This window comes from Vicia villosa, linkage group LG5 (assembly GCF_029867415.1).
Source record: "Vicia villosa cultivar HV-30 ecotype Madison, WI linkage group LG5, Vvil1.0, whole genome shotgun sequence".
Taxonomy (NCBI): Eukaryota; Viridiplantae; Streptophyta; class Magnoliopsida; order Fabales; family Fabaceae; genus Vicia; species Vicia villosa.
Genome location: NC_081184.1, coordinates 126,880,034 through 126,898,385, shown reverse-complemented (window position 1 = coordinate 126,898,385; position 18,352 = coordinate 126,880,034). Strand labels below are relative to the sequence as shown.

Here is an 18,352-nt window from a genome sequence, read left to right as displayed (position 1 = left end):
GGCTTAGAACAAGGACCTCTTCTGAGACCGGAGAAAAGAAACGTTGGAGGGATGACATGGAAGGCGACATTGATTTTGTTCTAATGATGCATGGAACAAATGACATTGTTTTAACTGTTGTAATTTCTTAGATCTCTTAGTTTTCTTAATTTTCTGTTGGAAATTTTGATGTATCTTTTAATTAATGTCGATTTTAATCAATGAATGTATCTTTTATCGTTACAAATGTTGTTGTTCTGGTTTTCTGAGTATGGGTTTGTTCCGTAGATGTATCTACGGAAGTAATCCGTATGTGCATCTACGGAACAAAAAACAACGTTAAACAAAAAAAGGTGCTTCCGGAGATGCATCTACGGAAGCACGAGGACATTTTTGCTAATTCGGTGGTGCATAAAAAAACTTATGGGACGGGATGAGAAATTGTCTAATTTTAAACAGTATTATTTCCTTCGATACTTTTTTTTTCTTTTTACTGTTTAATTTGGTGATATTTAGTGTTTAGAGTGTGATGTTTAATCTTAATTTTGTGCGGGATTATATTAATTGATTGAATGAAGGTTTTTTATTTTTGTTCTCGTGTTTTTCAATTCACTATTATTGTATTTGCATTTGTATATACTCCCTCTGTATATAAATAAGATACATTAGTTATTCAATAAATCTAAAAAGTGAATTTCTCTTATAATTTGAGACGGAGGGAGTACATAATTCTACTCTCTGTTACAATTTTGAAGTCTTTGAAAATAAATACAGCAAGGAAGACACTTCATGGCTCAAAAAATTTAGAAAATTTCTTTAGCCACCTCCCTATGGGGGGTCACCCCCAGCGAAAATTCCAAAATACCCCTGCTTCGGAAGTTCATTTCCAAAAGCGTCTTTTTTTGAAAAAATTGACTTATTTCGGAAGTTCATTTCCGAAAACATTATTTCGGAAGTTCACTTCCGAAATACTGCGATTTCTGCAGATTTATCAAAACACTCCCCCTCCCCCAATCATTTACCCTAAATCAAAACAAAAAGTGGCAAAGGCGAAAATTTGTGCAAACAGAATTCCAAAGCTGCATCAAGGCTCCAATCACACTGCTAAACAATATTCAAAAGCCCTCAATCCTAACACTTTGTAAGTTTTGAAATTTTTAGATCTATTATTCAAATGCATGTTATTTAGGGTTTTAATTGCATAAATGATATATGGTTAGGTTGTTAGTAGTATTTAGGTTGTTTAGAAGCATTTTGTTTGGTTTGAAGTTTGGTTTAGGGGTCTGCCATGGAAGTTGCAGAAAACTCCATCGCAGGGGTGTTTCGGAAGTTCATTTCCGAAAACACCTCCATCCCAGTTTTCGGAAATGAACTTCCGAAATGTATCAGAAGTTCAATTTTTTTTTGTTTTTTATTTTGTCTCGCATATTAATCGATTTCAATTGTTTACAGGAACATGTCAGACAATCAACCAGCACGCAGGACTGCGTCTTCTAGAGATGGTAGGGAGTGTCCGTTTTAATTTGCAATTACTTTATTTTTAACGCCTTTGTTTATTGTGCCTGTTTCTTTGAAGTTTGTGTCCCTTTCTTCTTTTATAAAAGGAGGTCTCATGGACCTTTCTTTCTTCATTTTTACGCAGGAATGGGTGGCGCTAAGGGAAGAAAGGGTTCTTCAAAGAAGGAGGTGAAGGAGGTGAAGGAGAAGAAGAAGGTTTTGACTGGTTCTGCTTCTCGTCCCCTGGGGGTCCATGGCTCGGACGTGCAGACTCAGTCTTCAGGCGTGATCAACGCTGATGGTTCTAATACTGAGTGGGATGAGGATTGGTATAATTATCTTCATTCGGAGGAGTTCGCTCGTCGGGAAGAATAACGTGTTTTTATTTTGTTTGATGTGTATTTTGTAACGCTCGTCGGGCAGAATAACGTGTTTTTGTTTTGTTTGACGTGTTTTGTTTTGTTTTGTTCTGATTTCGGATTGTATCGCACAGTGTTTTTGTATTGGATTTATCATCTTAGTTTTTGGATTGTTCTGATTTCAATATGTAGATTCTTGGATTTCATCGCCGCGAACACTATCCATCTTCTGGATTATAAACATAGAACTTTGACTTTCCCAGCGCACCCCTTTGTTTGATTTTTTTGTAATGACGTCCCCTGATCAGGTAAGAAATGTGGACACATGTGCCTACGTAAGCCTTCTAAGACGGTTACCTTCTAAGAAATGTGGTAACACTTTGCTACTTAAAAGCCTACGTAACAAAAATTGGGAAGCTCCACATGCAAGCCCTATTTAAAAGAATAAAAAACCTTTTGAAATTTTGAAGTTCCCTTTTCCTTCTCCCCACCACTCTCAGACGGTTAACTTCTAAAACACTTTCCTATTTAAAAGCTTCTCACCCATTTTTCTTTCAAAATATCCCAAATCATTTTCGATCCTAAGTCTTCTTCTTTGCTTTAACGTTTTCTATCTCTTGTTACTGCTTTCATCACAATGTCTCGCCGCGGTGGAGGAAATCATCCCGAAAATCGCCGGAGTCAACCATCTCCTGCACATTCTCAACAATCATCCATCAATGCTGCAGGATCAGGCCGTGGTGGTGGTGGTCGTGGCTCTCGCGGTGGACGTACCTCCAATCCTTCTTCCTCCGGACATCCACCTCCTCCGTCATATGCTCCGGCCCCGGTTACCTCTCCTCCGTCTGTTGTTGCAGCTCCGGTTGTTCGTCCATCTGTTTCAGCGCCGTTTGTTCCATCTGTCGCAGCGCCGGTTGCTTCCTTGAGTTCGGCTCTGATCTCCATTGAGAGCCTGACTGCCGAAGTTAAACAGAAGGCTACTCTAGAGTCGGCTCCGTCGTCTCAGAAGGAAAATTGGGAAGGAAAATTCAAGTTTGTGCTAATCATTTTCAGTTGCGAGTGGTTGATAAGGATCTACACCACTATGATGTAAGTATAGTTTGCTCATAAGTTTTTTGTTGTTGTTTATTATGTTGGTAAGTTACAATGTGGTATGGATTTCTAGAGGATCAGGACTTTCTAACCTGTTGCAGCGTCTCCTCCATCGTCTTCATCCGATTAAATAAAGCGAATCGTTCTTGTTTGTTATTTTTCTTCTGTCCAGACCTTTTTTCGGAAGTGAATTTCTGAATTCCTCCAAGGGGGGTGAGTTCGGAGATGAACTTCCGAAACACCACATTTTCTGAAAATGTAACTTTATTTCGGAGATGCATCTCCGAAATCAATATTTTATATTAAAAAAAACACGTTTTCGGAAGTTCATTTCCGAAAACACCTTTTTTTCAAAAAAAAATACCTTTTCGGAAATGAACTTCCGAAACAAAGGGTAGTGTTGTAAATTCACCAGGGGTGAGCAAGAAGGTTAGGAGGTGGGTGAAGAAATTCTCAAAATTTAATATGCAAACAAGTGAGTTTGATATAAGATATTTTATTTTATGTTCTTCCAAACTTTAAATACTTGATTTTTAATATATTCATATAAGTAAATGTTGAAGTTGAGAACTCAAATATTGGTTCTTATTGTAGGTATAAATAATTGATTATTATAGATTCAATTGAACAGAAGTAAGGAAAGTACCCTAACTTAGCTTTTCCGCAATAAAATTAGACGACCCATTTTCCCAATTTTTGACTCCATTATTAATGAGGAATTTAGATTGCATGCAGTTAAATCTTAACTACAAACTGCATGCAGATGCAGTCTTGCAATCAAGGTAGATCTCACAGATCCATTTAAAGGGTGGTGGATCAAGATTTAAATTGTTGTGTCGAAGAGTGTTAATTATGTATGTAAATGCTACTATGTGTATCTTATGTGGAGAGCAGTGGGACTCAAAACTCCACCTGTTTGTTTAGTTTCACTTATTCCGTCAATTATATTGTATGTTGTATTTGTATTCAAGTATAGTTGGAGTTTGCAGTAGTATTTCCCTCAAACTTGACTCATATCTCGCGGTTAATGTTAAAGGCTATGAAGCACGGACACCTCTAAAAATAGGTATGTCGCGGTGTCCGACACGTGTCGACAAAGTTAGACAAGTGTTTCTTAAAAAAATAGACTTTTTCATTGTTTCGACACTCTTTAAATCGGTGTCAAACACTCGTGTGACATTCATATAACATGTGTCGAATAATTCAGACAAATTTTTTTAAACAAAATAATTTTTATTATATCTTACACATCTTTTGGACATGTATGGAAACAAAAGTATCAATGAAAAATTAAAGATATTAATTTTGATTAGAATTTTTTTAACTCTTTTAACAATAAATAGATAAATAAAGCTTAACTATATATATATATATATATATATATATATATATATATATATATATATATATATATATATATATATATATATATATATATATATATATATATATATATATATATATATATATATATATATATATATATATATATAACGGTGTCAGTGTTCTATATTTTTTATATAATCAGTGTCGGAGTATCCGTGTCATGTGATGTCGCGGTGTCCGTGTCAGAGTTCGTGCTTCATAGATTAAAGGTAAAAAGATGTTTGGTTTTGGTTTTATAAGAACTACAGTTTGTATCTTTAAATTAGGGTAACTAGCGGTAGGTCTTAGTTGTCACTGGCAGCAGCCATGACCATCCCAAACCAATTAGATATCAGTTATATGTATTACTACTAGTTATATTTTAGCATCAGGTTGTATTTATATACATCATGTTTGCTTAATTATGATGACCCAGCAAATACTTTTATAGCTTAACACAATTATATTGGTATATATCCTTGTATATATGGCCTCAAGACATTGACCAACACTGATTTTGCATGGAGGATTTAACTTGTCACCTCTAAATTGAACCTGACTTTTTGTTTAATTTCTAAATTGTCCATGAATAAATTTGGGGTTGGCAAGATTTTTTAAATTTCTAAATTGTCCATGAATAAATTTGGGGGTGGCAAGATTTTTTAAAATTTTTTATCATATCAAATTTTCTAGTTCATTTATAAATTTCTGGTATGAATTTTTTCCAAATAAAAAAATATTAAACTATTGAAATTTTCAAAATTTTCCAGTAAATTTAAAAAATTGTTGTAATTTTTTTGAAATTTTCGGTAGTATAAAAAAATTCTTTTTTGTCAAAAATGAAACACTGGATTTTTTGAAAAATTTGATATTTTCTTGAAATTTCTGATAAAAAAAAATTGTAACAGCAAAAGAGTAGCACTCATCCTTGGGGAATGCCAAATTTAATTTTTGAGGTGCTAGATTAAATCCTCCAATGATGATGAAGGTAATGTGTTTCCTTAGAATCTGCCCTAAGTTCAAAGGCCAAGAAATTGTAAATAAAGAAAATAAATTTAAGAAAAATATACAAAAATAAAATCAATGGTGGATATTAAAGCAGGACAAAGGACAATAGAGAAGAAAATTTTCTACCGGAAATTCTGAAATTTTTGATATTTCACTAAATTTTTTCAAACAATTTCCAATATGAATGTGAAATTTCTGATATTCTACTTACTATTTTCAAAGAACTTCCAATATACTACCCAAATTTTTTAAAAATTTTATTTAAAATGGTCTTTTCATTAAATTCGGGGTTAAATTCGAGGTGCCATATATTACATAGGGGTTGGCATGTAGAATCCTATAGCCTCCACACAATTTAAAGCCTATCTTGGCAGAGATATGTGTGGTGTTTCATTGTGTCGCTATCTTGCCTAGCGTTCGGCTAAAGGGTCTTCCTTTGCCTCCCTGTATTTTTTTAGATCTCATGATCATACCATATTCTAACTTTTTTGTTGATGTAATTTTGGTGTTATTATGTCATGGTGGAATGGAGAAGTCCTTAGTACCATATGATATTAAACTTAATTAAACATTAAGGCTTATTTGGACCTTAAAAAGGTCATGAAGTATACCAAGTCCAAACTAGTCTTAAATCTCAACCCTTCCAGTTTGGATGGTTATTTCAAACCAATCTTGGTTTATTGATTGTATAGATCGTTGATATCGTAGAATTTTGACAAGACAATAGCATTCACCAGACTGTACAATCTCTTAACCAAGGTATGATGATAGTAATGAAAGGGTTTAATTAATATACAGATCAAAAAAATATAACAAAAATTAATCAGAAAGATACCAAGATGATTACAGTAAGGTGAAAAAAGACCTAGAAAAATTTTAGCTTCCGTCATCTTCTTGAAAGGATATCTGAGATAGAGAAATCATGAAAAGGTGGTCCTGTAACAAGAAAATAATCCAAAAGTAAGCAACACATTTTCAAGCAGCAAATATCAGGTTTTTCTCGAGCACCAAACTCACACTGGTGCAAGTAAAAACCACGTGCAGGAAATACGGGGAAGAGCGCGCGTATGTGTGAAAGGAAGTCAAAAAATAATAATCTACTCCAATTGTATTCTCAAATGAGAGTGTGTGAAGAGATACATGAATAGCACGTGGGAAGGGAGCAAAATATCATTCACCTTCTTGTTCACCTAGAATGTAAAATGGAATATGTGCAGTCATCTTTGTAGCGCCTTCTTTCCAGTTTATGCTGCCAATTTTCTGTGGGGTACCTGGTGAAGACTGTGAAGGGCCTAATATGGATGAACATATAGCAGGGTCTTTCATCAAACCCAAGAAATCACATGCTCGGCTCCATACTCTCATATCAGAAATTCGAGACCGAGCAACCTGAAAAGCTCCTCAATTAGAAATAATTGTGTCAATAACCTCTAATGCTTTGCTCTTTGAAACAAACAAAGATACCTTGCCCAAAGATACACGTGCTCTTGGTAGTAATTCACGGTGATACGTAGCAAGCTTTGCAATGGCTGTCACAACAAAACACATAAGCCTGGACTGTGATGACCTTCTGTAGGTATCCTTATCAGAACTAAGGGATAACTCCTGTGCCATGCCCAGACGACTGCCAAGAAAACAAAAGATAATTCATCAAACAGTTACCCATTAAATCTCTCAGAACTGAAAGAAGCAAGGTTATATGCTACATCATACCTCGAGGAAAGGTTTTCATACAGAAGTAGTTCTAAACTCTCAAAAAGTTCACGGGCTTCGTCTTTGTGAGATCCACCACCACCACCATGCTCACCAATGGCCCAACATAATTGCAATGCCAATTCTGTCTAATGAAAATTCAATGAATGTTCAATCCAAGATTGTTGCAGCACTCCCACATATAGTTAAAATAGTTCTTGACTAACCTTGTCTGGGCTGTCATAAGCTTCTCCAAGTCTGTCCATTATAGGTTTCTGCAACAATTTCATGAGATGTTAGATATAAAGTCATTCTCAAGCTTCTTGAGTTTAGAGGGGCTGGTTCTTGATATGATAGGAGGGCTTATGTAACTAGATGATCAAGATCCGATCCTTGTTGCCCATTTTTGTAAAGATTTGAATTTCAGCAAAAGTTAAGAGTACGCTTGTGCATTATCAATTCTTCAATCATTAATTAGCTTCTTACTTACAACTTAAGCTCTTAGGAGAATTGGTTCTTGACATGATCCATAGCCTAACAGCTTAAGCTCTTACTAGTTAGTTAGTCCTTGACAAAAGACACAGCTTTCAAAGGCATAAAATGATCAAATGCTGTTTAATCACAGAATAAAAGTGACAAATGGAGCAGTATTTCAAAAAAAAAAAAGGATACAATTTTAAATGCCAGAAAGATACCTTTAAAAGAGCAATGAAGCTTGGGTAGCGCTGAAATGTGGAGAGCATAAACTCCAAAAGCCGCTTATGAACCTAAAAGCACAAGAGAACTTAGATTACAAATGAAACAACTTACAAAAGTCATAATTAAAAGTTTGAATTTATAACAAATCATGTTAGGCAACCTTACTGACAGAAAGCATTAACAATAGAAAATGAAAACAGTTAATCAATATTTGACTAATTTGCATTGACTTTCCATATACACGAACTACTCAAGCATAACATTCACAATTATGACAAGATATATTTGATACCTCATAAGAGAATATTTTGTCTGGAAATATTGTCGCAAACCTTGACATAAGCAGGGGAACCAGCGCACAGATCAAAGCTGAAAATGTGTAAAAGAATGGGGAAAAATGTCAAGAAAGACAGGTGACGAATACATCTCCACAGCTAAATTTTCAAGAAAATTCACTAATGCCAAGTCAAAAAAGCATATGTAATAACAAAACTTACAATCATTCACGTCGCGCAGTGCTATGGAAAAGTACACGTCAAGAAGACAAGGTGTTAAGCGGAGTACTGCCTTTAACCTATCAGAGTAAGCACTATTGACTGCAGTCTGTAATATTGTGGTCATCACTGATGATGACCAGGGCCGTTCCTGACATATAATAGAATTTACTTTGAATATCCCAAGTTGAGCTGGATATCCCAAAAAATAATGTCGAACTGTAATCGAGTTATAATTTCAAACATAATAAAAGCAGCTCATAAATTTACCTTGAACTGGTTTGTAGTCCGCATACAGTTTAGTAAATAAATATCATATGTTGTATATATTAGATTTAAATATACTAAGCATATACAAATTTTACAAATTTGAAACTTAGTTTCTTGGCCTTTATTATATTTTTGAAAAGTAAAGAAAATGAAACTTCATGGAATGTGTTTTATATATGAACATGGTTATTAAGGATTTAATTTGAATTTAATATGTTGGGATAATCAATTATTTGAAGTTGTACTTGGAAAATAAGAAATGTCATGTGGGTGATGATTGTATAAAAGTTTAGTGAGTGTCTCATTAAGAGGATTCTCATATTAGAGGCAGATATTAACCTTTAAGAGTGTTGAAACTAGAAAATGTTATTATTTATTGGTGATAAACTGATAATGAACTTTTTATCAATCCTTTTGTGCTAGTGATTATTGACATGGGGTAAATATGTTGGCTTAGAAAATATGTGTAACTTGGATTTTGATCTTAAATGTGAGAATTAAAACAATTTGAACTTAGAATGGTGAATAACATGAAAGGTAAAACATACTGCGATACCATCATTTTCATCCTTTAAGATCTCAAGAAACAACGGATCAGCCACATCAATTGCACTGCTATCCTCAGTTTCAGAATCCCCTCCACCATCTTCTATAGTTGAACCAGTATATGCTTCATCCATAAGGGCAAGTAGCATCTAAATTAAAAAGAATTACGTTCAGTTATACTGTACATAAATGCAACAGTGGCTAGACAACAATCAAATTCATAGCAACAAAGATAACCTTAGGAGCTGTATTTTTTTGAATTGAAGCAATGCTGCTTCCAATTAGTGGTCCAGAGTTTTTTTCCACCTTCTCCAATGCCACTACCAAAACTAGCATAGATGGACAGGAAATGTTGAATTGATTAAGTTATTGTTAGAGAACGTAAGACGAAAAGTATTATCAATTTATAATTATATTCTGAAATCCTAAAACTTAATACACGTGGCATTCACGGTAATATTATTAGGATCTATTACTAACCATGCTATGAGACATATTTCATATATCCGAACATATTTTGATCATGAAATGGTACACAAAACAGAAATGGTAGTAAAAATTTAACTTACTAGGCAAGTCTAGTAAAGATGGAAACAATGGAATAAATGAACCAGGTGACATCAATCCCGGGAAGGCTTTTAAAATTTGTTTCTCTAATCTGCAAAAGTAGATAAAAAATATTCAGGCAATATCCCATGTGATCTATTAGGATTTAGGAACACTCTAACACTACAATTCAACATAATGCAAATCTTGTGAAATATCTATGTTTTGTTTCATTTCACGCTGCTAATTTTGGAATCCTCATGCTATGCAATAAAAAGGGAAAAACAGGCAAAATGTTGGTACGAGGAATTAGGAGCTTATACAAGCATCAAATACTAACACATTGTAAGTGAAAAATGGTTCAAGAAGTACAAATATTCAGTAAGCTAGAAAAGCAAAATATTCTTCTTCATTTTTCAGTTGAAAGAATGAACAACATCATTAAGATAAAAAGATGAACGCAATAAAATACAAAAATAAAATATCTTCCTAAAAATGAAAATACAAACAAAAGAGAAGAAAAAAAGCATGAATAATTATAAAGAACAATATCCAATCCCCAAACTCTGACTTTTGTACTTCTACTAAATCCAACAAATTTAGTCCCCAAAATATTGTCCAAGTTCCTGAGACACGCCTTACACTCTTAAAAAAAGCCAAACAAAGACTTTCATAAAGAAATAGCTACAGAACAGTGTAATATCAATTCGAAAATAAAAGAAATTACGATACCAAGAACAAATTATATTTGATTCCATTAAACAGTGATTAAATATTCTTTCTTGATTATCACAAACAGTTCAACTTCAAATTTCTTGCAATAAATAACTAAACAGATTTCCTTTTCAATAATGACCAACCTTGTACAAAAGTTTATTTTCAAGTTTGGTCATCCCTGTTGTTGATACTAATTATGGATTTTAAGATTGGGATCACACAATCGCCTAAAGATTATACTAACTGCTTCAGAATATGGCAGAAAAAAAGTACTACCCCATCCTTATTTATAATATACCCTTAGACACTTTTTTATGCAAATTAACAAATTTTGATAGTGTAATTAATATATTACCAAATTACCTTTTGTAGATAAATGCAATCATTGTTGTCTTTTCATATTCCAAGACAAATTACTAGTATTAATAAAGGATACAATAATAATGCATCTAGAAATTTGTAGAGGGTCTAATATGTAGGGACAAAACAAAAATGTTCCACACGAGTCCTATAATTAAGGACAAGGGGAGTATCATCTTGGCTCCCTTTACCCCCACCCCCAAATCAACCCAAGTAAAAAAGTACATACCTTTCCCCATTCCAAGCTATCAGCTTTAACAACAACGGAAAAAACTGCAAATAGAAAAAACATAGATCAAATCAGATAGATATGTACTCTAATCTCATTATGCATCTATGTAGCACCGACACCTCTGAAAAAAGGCGTGTCTGTGTCGGACACCGGCGCCGACACTTGTGATTATGTTTAATTTATTCATTTTTTCAAATTACTAACTGTGTCGTTGTGTCAGTGTCGATGTCGATGTTGTATTCGGGGTGTCTGTGCTTTATAATATATCAAAGGAGGATCCCTAGGGCTCCCACTGTGGCCTTGTGTTTTATTTTTTTCCTCGTATTTTAAATTTAAATTCAAACAAAACAGGTGTCTATCTCAGTTTCATTTTTTTGCTTATCCATTAATATCAGCCTATCAAATTTAAAGGAACCGAATCTCTCATTTTTGTTCAGCTCTGAAAAGTTTCTGCATTCATCATGATGTCTTACTTCTCTAAAATGCCACCTTTCATTATCCATTTGTTTCTGTAACTAAATTCTTGACGGGATAACTAATCGGGTTACCTATCACCTCAATACTTAAACAATATACTCTACCTTGAGTATACTCACATTAATTGTAAAGTTTTTCCTTAGTTTATTACTTCTTACATTCTTAATAATGGCCAGTGCAGCAGAACATAGCTTTTACCTGAGGCATTAAGTTAGGGAAAGAAGTTAAAATCCTCTTCTTGTTGATAATAAGAAATTCAAGCATTGCTTCTGCAACCACAGGATCAGCGAACTCCCTGAAACAGGATGCAAATAATTTAATAGAATCGCGACGCTTGTGATATTGGTTTTTTGGAGGTAACAAAAAACATACAAGTGATATTAACATCCTCAAATAAGAGTAGGCGGAGATGGGGGAAAATACTTTTCTTAAGGTGTGATTAGTACAGGAGTACTTTCGGGGATAAACAATTTAGATGTAAAATCCAAAAACTCCCCATTTAACTACTGTTTGGCTGGTCAGGAAAGATGTTACTGATATTGGAATAACCTTTCTCACGATCTCAGGGTAAACAGTGTCATGAATCCTGATTGAGATTGAGTAGGTTAGATTTTTTAGATTTTTTCATGCCCAGTAAATCATCAAGACTCCCTGACTTGTGGCTCACACCTCTCCTCTCGCTTCTCACTTCCCTGTAATGGTGACATGAGAGAACAATGACAAAGAGCCTCTTGCCCCATTTCTTAGATATTCTCGGTCTTCCACTTATGTTCATAGTCATACGTCATATACTTGCGAAATATTGAAATTTTGCTCTTCTCACGATCATCAACCACTAGATGTAATGTTTTATCGTGCCTTATAATCTCACTCCAGTAGAAGTCTAGAATAGACAACGACAATTTAAATTCTAGTATGTACTTTTAACTTTTGGATTTCTACGACATGTTGTGCACTCTGCACTTCCAATTCATAATTAAAATGCATTTTGTAGTTGGTTTGAGTTTTTTACTGCTAAGTATTTGGTTTGAGTATTTGAAAACAAGATTGACAACTGTTTCATATATTTGGAATAATACATTCCTTAAAATTTTAATTCTAAACCATTGATTTCAAACATGTACTAAACATTAAAGTCCTTAAAAATCTTATGGTAGTCCTTTTACACCTCATCTCGTTCTCCCCACTTTTGGTAGCACTGATAAGGATTGGCTAGAGACTTTTTTTCACAGGAAAATGTAAGTAATTACTAACTTGTAGTTAGAAATGTCTGTAGGGGAGTTGAACTCATGCTTATCTGTCCAACTCCAACCCTTATGTTTCTCCTCTCAAACCACCAAACCAGTCTATCACTCTACTTATAGGGTAAAGACTAACAGAGGAACAAGAGAACAAGCTCTGCTAGATGCCTAGATCAGAATATGAAGTTAATACAACTATCTAATAAACTACACACGGAAGACGATGGTGTCTTAAGTGAAAAAGTTGGTTATGACTTGATCATTTAATCCTAGTTTGTTTCATGATCTCTCTCTCTCACACACACACACACATATTGATGTAAGTACCTGCTCAAGCATGATCGAAAAAAGGTCCTAAGACTAGGATCAGCATCATGAAGAACAACATCCCCAAAGTCCAGGTAAAACTGAAGAATTTCCTGTGAACCAAATAACAACTCACTGAATTGAATTGAATACAAAGCATGTATTACGATAAAATCAGTATTAACTATTGAGAAAAGGAAGAAAAAAAAAGCATACGAGTAAAAGAAGGCCATTGGAGGTTTGAGATTGAGAGAGCGAAGCCACAGCACGCTGAAAAATCTTATTAATCTGCGGATAAACCCTAGCTACCAAGTCTTCTGAATTCTCTGCCTTACATAATTCATGAAGCTTCTTCACCTAATCAAAACAATACTACAAAATCATATTCATAGATATAAAAAAAATAGATTGATAGAGAATGCGTTGGAATGGAAATATGAAAATTGTACGGATTGAAGAAGAGAGGGATCGGAAGCAGGATCGTTAGCGGTGTTGGAATCTCTGGCACTGGCAGATAGAGTTCGAAGGTAAAAATCCCAACCTGCTTCTCGCTCCGGCATTCTTAAGCAAATTGTGTGAAAAATGAGATCGATTTGAACTGTGGCGATCCAAGCAGAGGAGCGCTTCGTTCTTCTCTCACGGAGCAGAATGATTGATGCTCTCGGAATGGGACGGTAACGGTGACAGGCCAAGTGTCACCAAAACGACGAGTTTTGGTTATCCGTGCTCTTCCGAGTTCAACTACATTTACCGGTGGAGGGGGATTCTAGTGTTCCCTCTAGCTAGAAAGGTGCATCTTATTTTCTTTGCAACGGGACCGTTAGATGCTTGAAAAACTTATGGACGGTGATGATTAAAACTTATTTTTTGTAATTTCTATTTTTTTTATATAATAACTAATATACTATTTATTTGAAATGACTTTTGGCACATCTAGCTTTTGCTACTATACCTGTTTTTTCAATTTTGTTTGTACAAAAAATAGTATTTATCCTAATGGCATTTGTTTTCAAGTAAGTACTAGATTTAAAGATCAGAGGTTAAGAGGTGTTTGTTTCATAAATTAAAAATTTACAGGAATATGTTTTTTAAAACTTTTTTTAAAGTTAGAATATATGAATAGTTATTAAATTTTATTTTCACTTTTATAATAATTATTTATATCGATGTATTATTATAATAATAATTTATATCCACCGTCACGATATTAGAAGTAGAAGAGGGATCGACAAAGACCAAATAGAGATTATGCTTCCTATTACATTTCATGTTGTGTAGGATTTGTTGGTTGTGTCGGCCTTCGACGGTTCTTTTGTTCCACAACCACGACATGATATGTTAATAGAAGCAATTGGAACAAAGGAGCATGGTGGGCATGCCCTTAGTGTTGGAGATGACATTATCCTGAGATTATACTATGGTACATCCAGAAAAAAGCACTGAACTGGCGCAAAAAGAAACGATTAAAGAGTTTGAGAAGAAGTTGGAAAGTCAAAAGAAAGAATTTGAAGATGCGTCAACAGAGGAGCGGGAAAATTGAAGGAAAGACATGGAAGACATGAAAGAGTTATATGTTGTATGTAAGAATATTGTTTTGTATGAAATGTATAAAATACATTGAGTTAGTTCTGTTTTGTGTTCCTGTTATTTTTATGATGTAAAGAATCAGTGGAATCATTCAACAGTGTACAAATGAAGATAGCGATGATGATCAATTGCCTGAAAGAACTGTTGTACGTGGTGCAAGCACAAAAGGAAGGTGTTCAGTCACCCTACCGATATCCATGATGAGATCCATAGTGAGATATTAACTCCTTTTGAAGAATCAATGAACAAATTGTTATGTCACATTATGGATAAGAAAGACTGAATTCCTCTTCATCTTGAACATGATCAAGAGCTAGAGATTTTCTATGTTGATCCTAAAGATAAAAAGGAGCAATAAGGCAAGAAACTCTGAGTAAAAGCTGAAAGAGACCCTAGAGAAGCCCATCTCGATTTGTCTAAGATGGTCAAGGATGGCCAACTTGTAGAGGAAGAGGAAAAAGTCCCACTTACCATAGTGATTCCTACTCAAGATGTATAGGCTTCCTCTAAGAAGAATGAAGGTTTCCATGTTTGTGTCAATGGGCCTGTTGAATAAAAGGAAAGTCATCAAGATCTCATCATTATTATCGTCTTTATAGCTTTTCCCATATGTGGGTCTTTGCCTTTTGGGATTTTGTAATCCTACTTTTAGGGCATTTGTAACCACGCCTTCCAGGGATATATTATCAATGTATTATTTAATTTTATGTTTTCCTTTTAGAGCTTCATTTTTTGTGTTGGACTTAAGGTGCACATTTTATGCAATCCATTATGAAACACAACTGAATATTTCTTTCAAGTATTTGGTGCCCTAATTTCATGGGGTTCGAAGAAACAACCTATGGTGGTATTATCATCGTGTGAAGCTGAATATATAGCAAGAACATATGCTGCATGTCAAGCAATTTGTATTATATTAGTACTTGAAGAAATGGAGGTCGAAGTGAATAAACATCTTGTGTTGCAAATAGACAACAAGTCAGCCATAAATTTGGCGAAGAATCCAGTTCTACATGGAAGGGGTAAGCATATCGAAGCTAGATTTAACTTCCTGAGGAAAAAGGTAAATTGAGGTGAACTTGAAGTTAGGCATTGCTCGAGCGAAGCACTGTTAGCCGACATTTTCACCAAAGGATTGAAGATCGACAGATTCCTAAATTTGAGAAACAAATTAGGAAGAGTTCAGATTGACTATTTTTAGAGTTTTTCGACAACTTGGATTATGAGGGTGTGCTGAGATATTATTGAGATTTGTTGAGATCTTATTGGGATTGATATTATTCATATAATATCAAATCTAATATAATAATATCAAATATAATTCAAGTTGTGTAAGTCCAATCATGGTTGTATATAAATAGTCCTAGTCTGTATCATTATTTGTACAATTCAATTCAATAATATAATATAATTTTTATTTCCTTTATTCTCTACTCACTAAAAGTGCCTAATGCACATAGACAGGTCTATGTATAGGCTCACTGTGGCTATAGCCACACCAAATTTCTAATATTAAATTTTGTAACATGTGCCTGTGTGTATGACCAAAGCATTACAAGTTAATGCATTATCTTTCCAATTAAGCCATTTAACAAGAATATTTTAAAAAATAGATCCAAATCAATTAGGGTAGGTCATTGATTTATTAGTCGAATTATTTAGTAACTGATCGAACTGTATGACTAAATCAAATTAAATTGAGTAATTTAATTGAAAAAATAAATAACTCAATTGAATAAACCGGTCTCTCTAACAAAACTATATAATTATTAAATCTATCGACCAAATGATTCAATCCCTATAAAAATCACGACACCGACCAAATTCCAAAATATCATAATTTTACAAATTTATTCTTTAAATTCAAATTTTAAGCATAATCACCACAAACAACAAAATAATATAAAATCCAAAATAAATAAATTTTGAATAAAGTCTAATTGCAACGTAAACTAAATAACAAAGTAAGTGTAATGTCTAATCAATTTAATTCTAGAAAGGAAAAATTGTTCCAAATAAATTTTGAACAGAGTCTATTTATATTTATATTTAATTTTTAAAATTTCGTTTATCAAAATAACGTCGTTCTGTTTGAGAAAAAAATAAACATTTAATCCATCCGTTTTTTAAAATTGTCGGTTCGTCGATTTCTACTAGTTTAGTTCGATTCTACTGATTCTCATTGATTTAATATCTTATCCGATCTAAAATCAAATCAGATCGATGACCCTTCTGATTTTTTATTTGATTGGCAGGTTCAGTCTGATCTTTGAAACACTATCACCACCTCTCAAATTTCTCTTTCACTTTTATATTTGCTAATCTCTCATATTTAATAAACGATTTTTATTAAAAATGTATTTTCTTAAATAATATAATTTTTTATTTTTAATATAATTTATTTTACTTTTAGCCACACTAATATATAATGTCTATATCCGCCCATACTCACGCACTAACAATTTTTACCCTTAATTTATTGTGTAACTTACATAATATGTTTCATTAAAACTATTACTATCAGAGTCGTCTCAAACTTTTGAGAGGCCCTGTGTAAGAAGTTGAAGTTATCTTCAATTTAATCGTGAAAATTTGTTAAGGGGTCCTATTTAAGCGTAAATTAGCAGTGAAATATATAACTGGAGGCCCTTTTTGCCATAACTTAAACATGAAAAAATGCGAGGCCCTGTGCTGTAGGTCGCCTTGCACACCCTAAAAGACGGCCCTGATTACTATTAACTTCCACATAACTTTCAACTAATAACTTCTACAAGATATATATTTTTTTAGTTAAATTTAAATAAAAAATATCACATATATTTTTTTGAATGCGCATTAAAAAAGTGAAAAAACGGACACGTAAATGTCTTTCTGAACACTAATATAAATAATGACAGAGAAAGTAGTTTTCAATTTTTGACGCCAATCGTGTGGATAAAAGCACACTAATTTTATAAGGTGTAAATGAATTAAAAAAGAAAATATTTAAATTTATAAATATATAAAGAAATATTTAGAAAATACAAATATAAAACAAAACGAAAACCTAAAAATGGCATGTGCAAATTTTTTCCAACTAAACTGAGATTTCATGAAAGGGAGGGGACAATACTCCAACAAAATATATATGAAAACAAATCAGCCTAAAAAATTTCTACCTATAATTTTGGTATAGAAAATAAGGCGTGAGTTGTGGTTTGTAAACATTTCAGCATTTATTATACCCTCTTAAAAATAAGGTATCAATACTCTCAATAGTATCCCATCTGGTCTGCCCACTAATGAGTAATGTCCACTCACATCCTAACCTATTTTGAAAAGGTCACCGGTGGTTTCACATTTTTTATATAAATTTAAGGTTCAAATAAATTGAACCAATTCGAATATAATTTAAATTTTAAATAATTAAACTAAATTCATGAATTAAGTGAGTTAAATATGAAAAAAAACTTAAACTCATTAGTTAAATAAACTAAACTCAAATTATATATAATTGCATTAGTTAAATTCATGAATCAATATGTATTAATTATGACTATTAAAGGGGACCGTTGCATTTAGAGTCATCTTTATTGAAGGTATAGTGACATTTGATAAAATAAACGGTATGATAAATGTTAGGGGTGCTCAAAACCAAACCAACTCAATAGAAAACCGCAAACCAAATCAAACCAACCGAAACCGCAAAAAACTGCATTTGGTTCGGATTAGTTTGAGTCATTTTTTAACAAAACCGCACGGTTCGGTTCGGTTTGCGGTTTGTATTTTGTAAACCGAACCAAACCGAATCAAACTGCATTATGTTACAACCTAAATTTTACTTAACTCACATCCAACCCAAAATTAAACCTATTATACATTAGCCTTATGAATACGAACAATTTT

General features: G+C 33.4%; 1 protein-coding gene across 1 annotated transcript; it reads right to left on the bottom strand.

The window, feature by feature from the left end:
- Positions 1-5,956: 5,956 nt before the first annotated feature.
- LOC131602408 (uncharacterized) lies at positions 5,957-13,644 on the bottom strand. Its single transcript, XM_058874513.1, has 16 exons — positions 13,330-13,644; positions 13,097-13,237; positions 12,902-12,993; positions 11,532-11,628; positions 10,854-10,897; positions 9,571-9,659; positions 9,239-9,330; positions 9,004-9,150; positions 8,189-8,336; positions 7,984-8,060; positions 7,688-7,759; positions 7,220-7,267; positions 7,014-7,141; positions 6,765-6,924; positions 6,479-6,689; positions 5,957-6,236 (listed from the first exon to the last, which is right to left on the bottom strand). The coding sequence occupies exons 1-16, from the start codon at positions 13,438-13,440 to the stop codon at positions 6,187-6,189; spliced, it is 1,707 nt and encodes a 568-aa protein (XP_058730496.1). The 5' UTR covers positions 13,441-13,644; the 3' UTR covers positions 5,957-6,186.
- Positions 13,645-18,352: the final 4,708 nt, after the last annotated feature.

Excerpts from the sequence above, each read along its gene's own strand:
- LOC131602408 (XM_058874513.1), bottom strand. The coding sequence starts at position 13,440 with ATGCCGGAGCGAGAAGCAGGTTGGGATTTTTACCTTCGAACTCTATCT. Across the intron at positions 10,898-11,531 it reads TCCCTAACTTAATGCCTCAG|TTTTTTCCGTTGTTGTTAAA; the intron begins GTAAAAGCTATG and ends TTCTATTTGCAG. Across the intron at positions 6,237-6,478 it reads CATTCTAGGTGAACAAGAAG|GACCACCTTTTCATGATTTC; the intron begins GTGAATGATATT and ends TTCTTGTTACAG.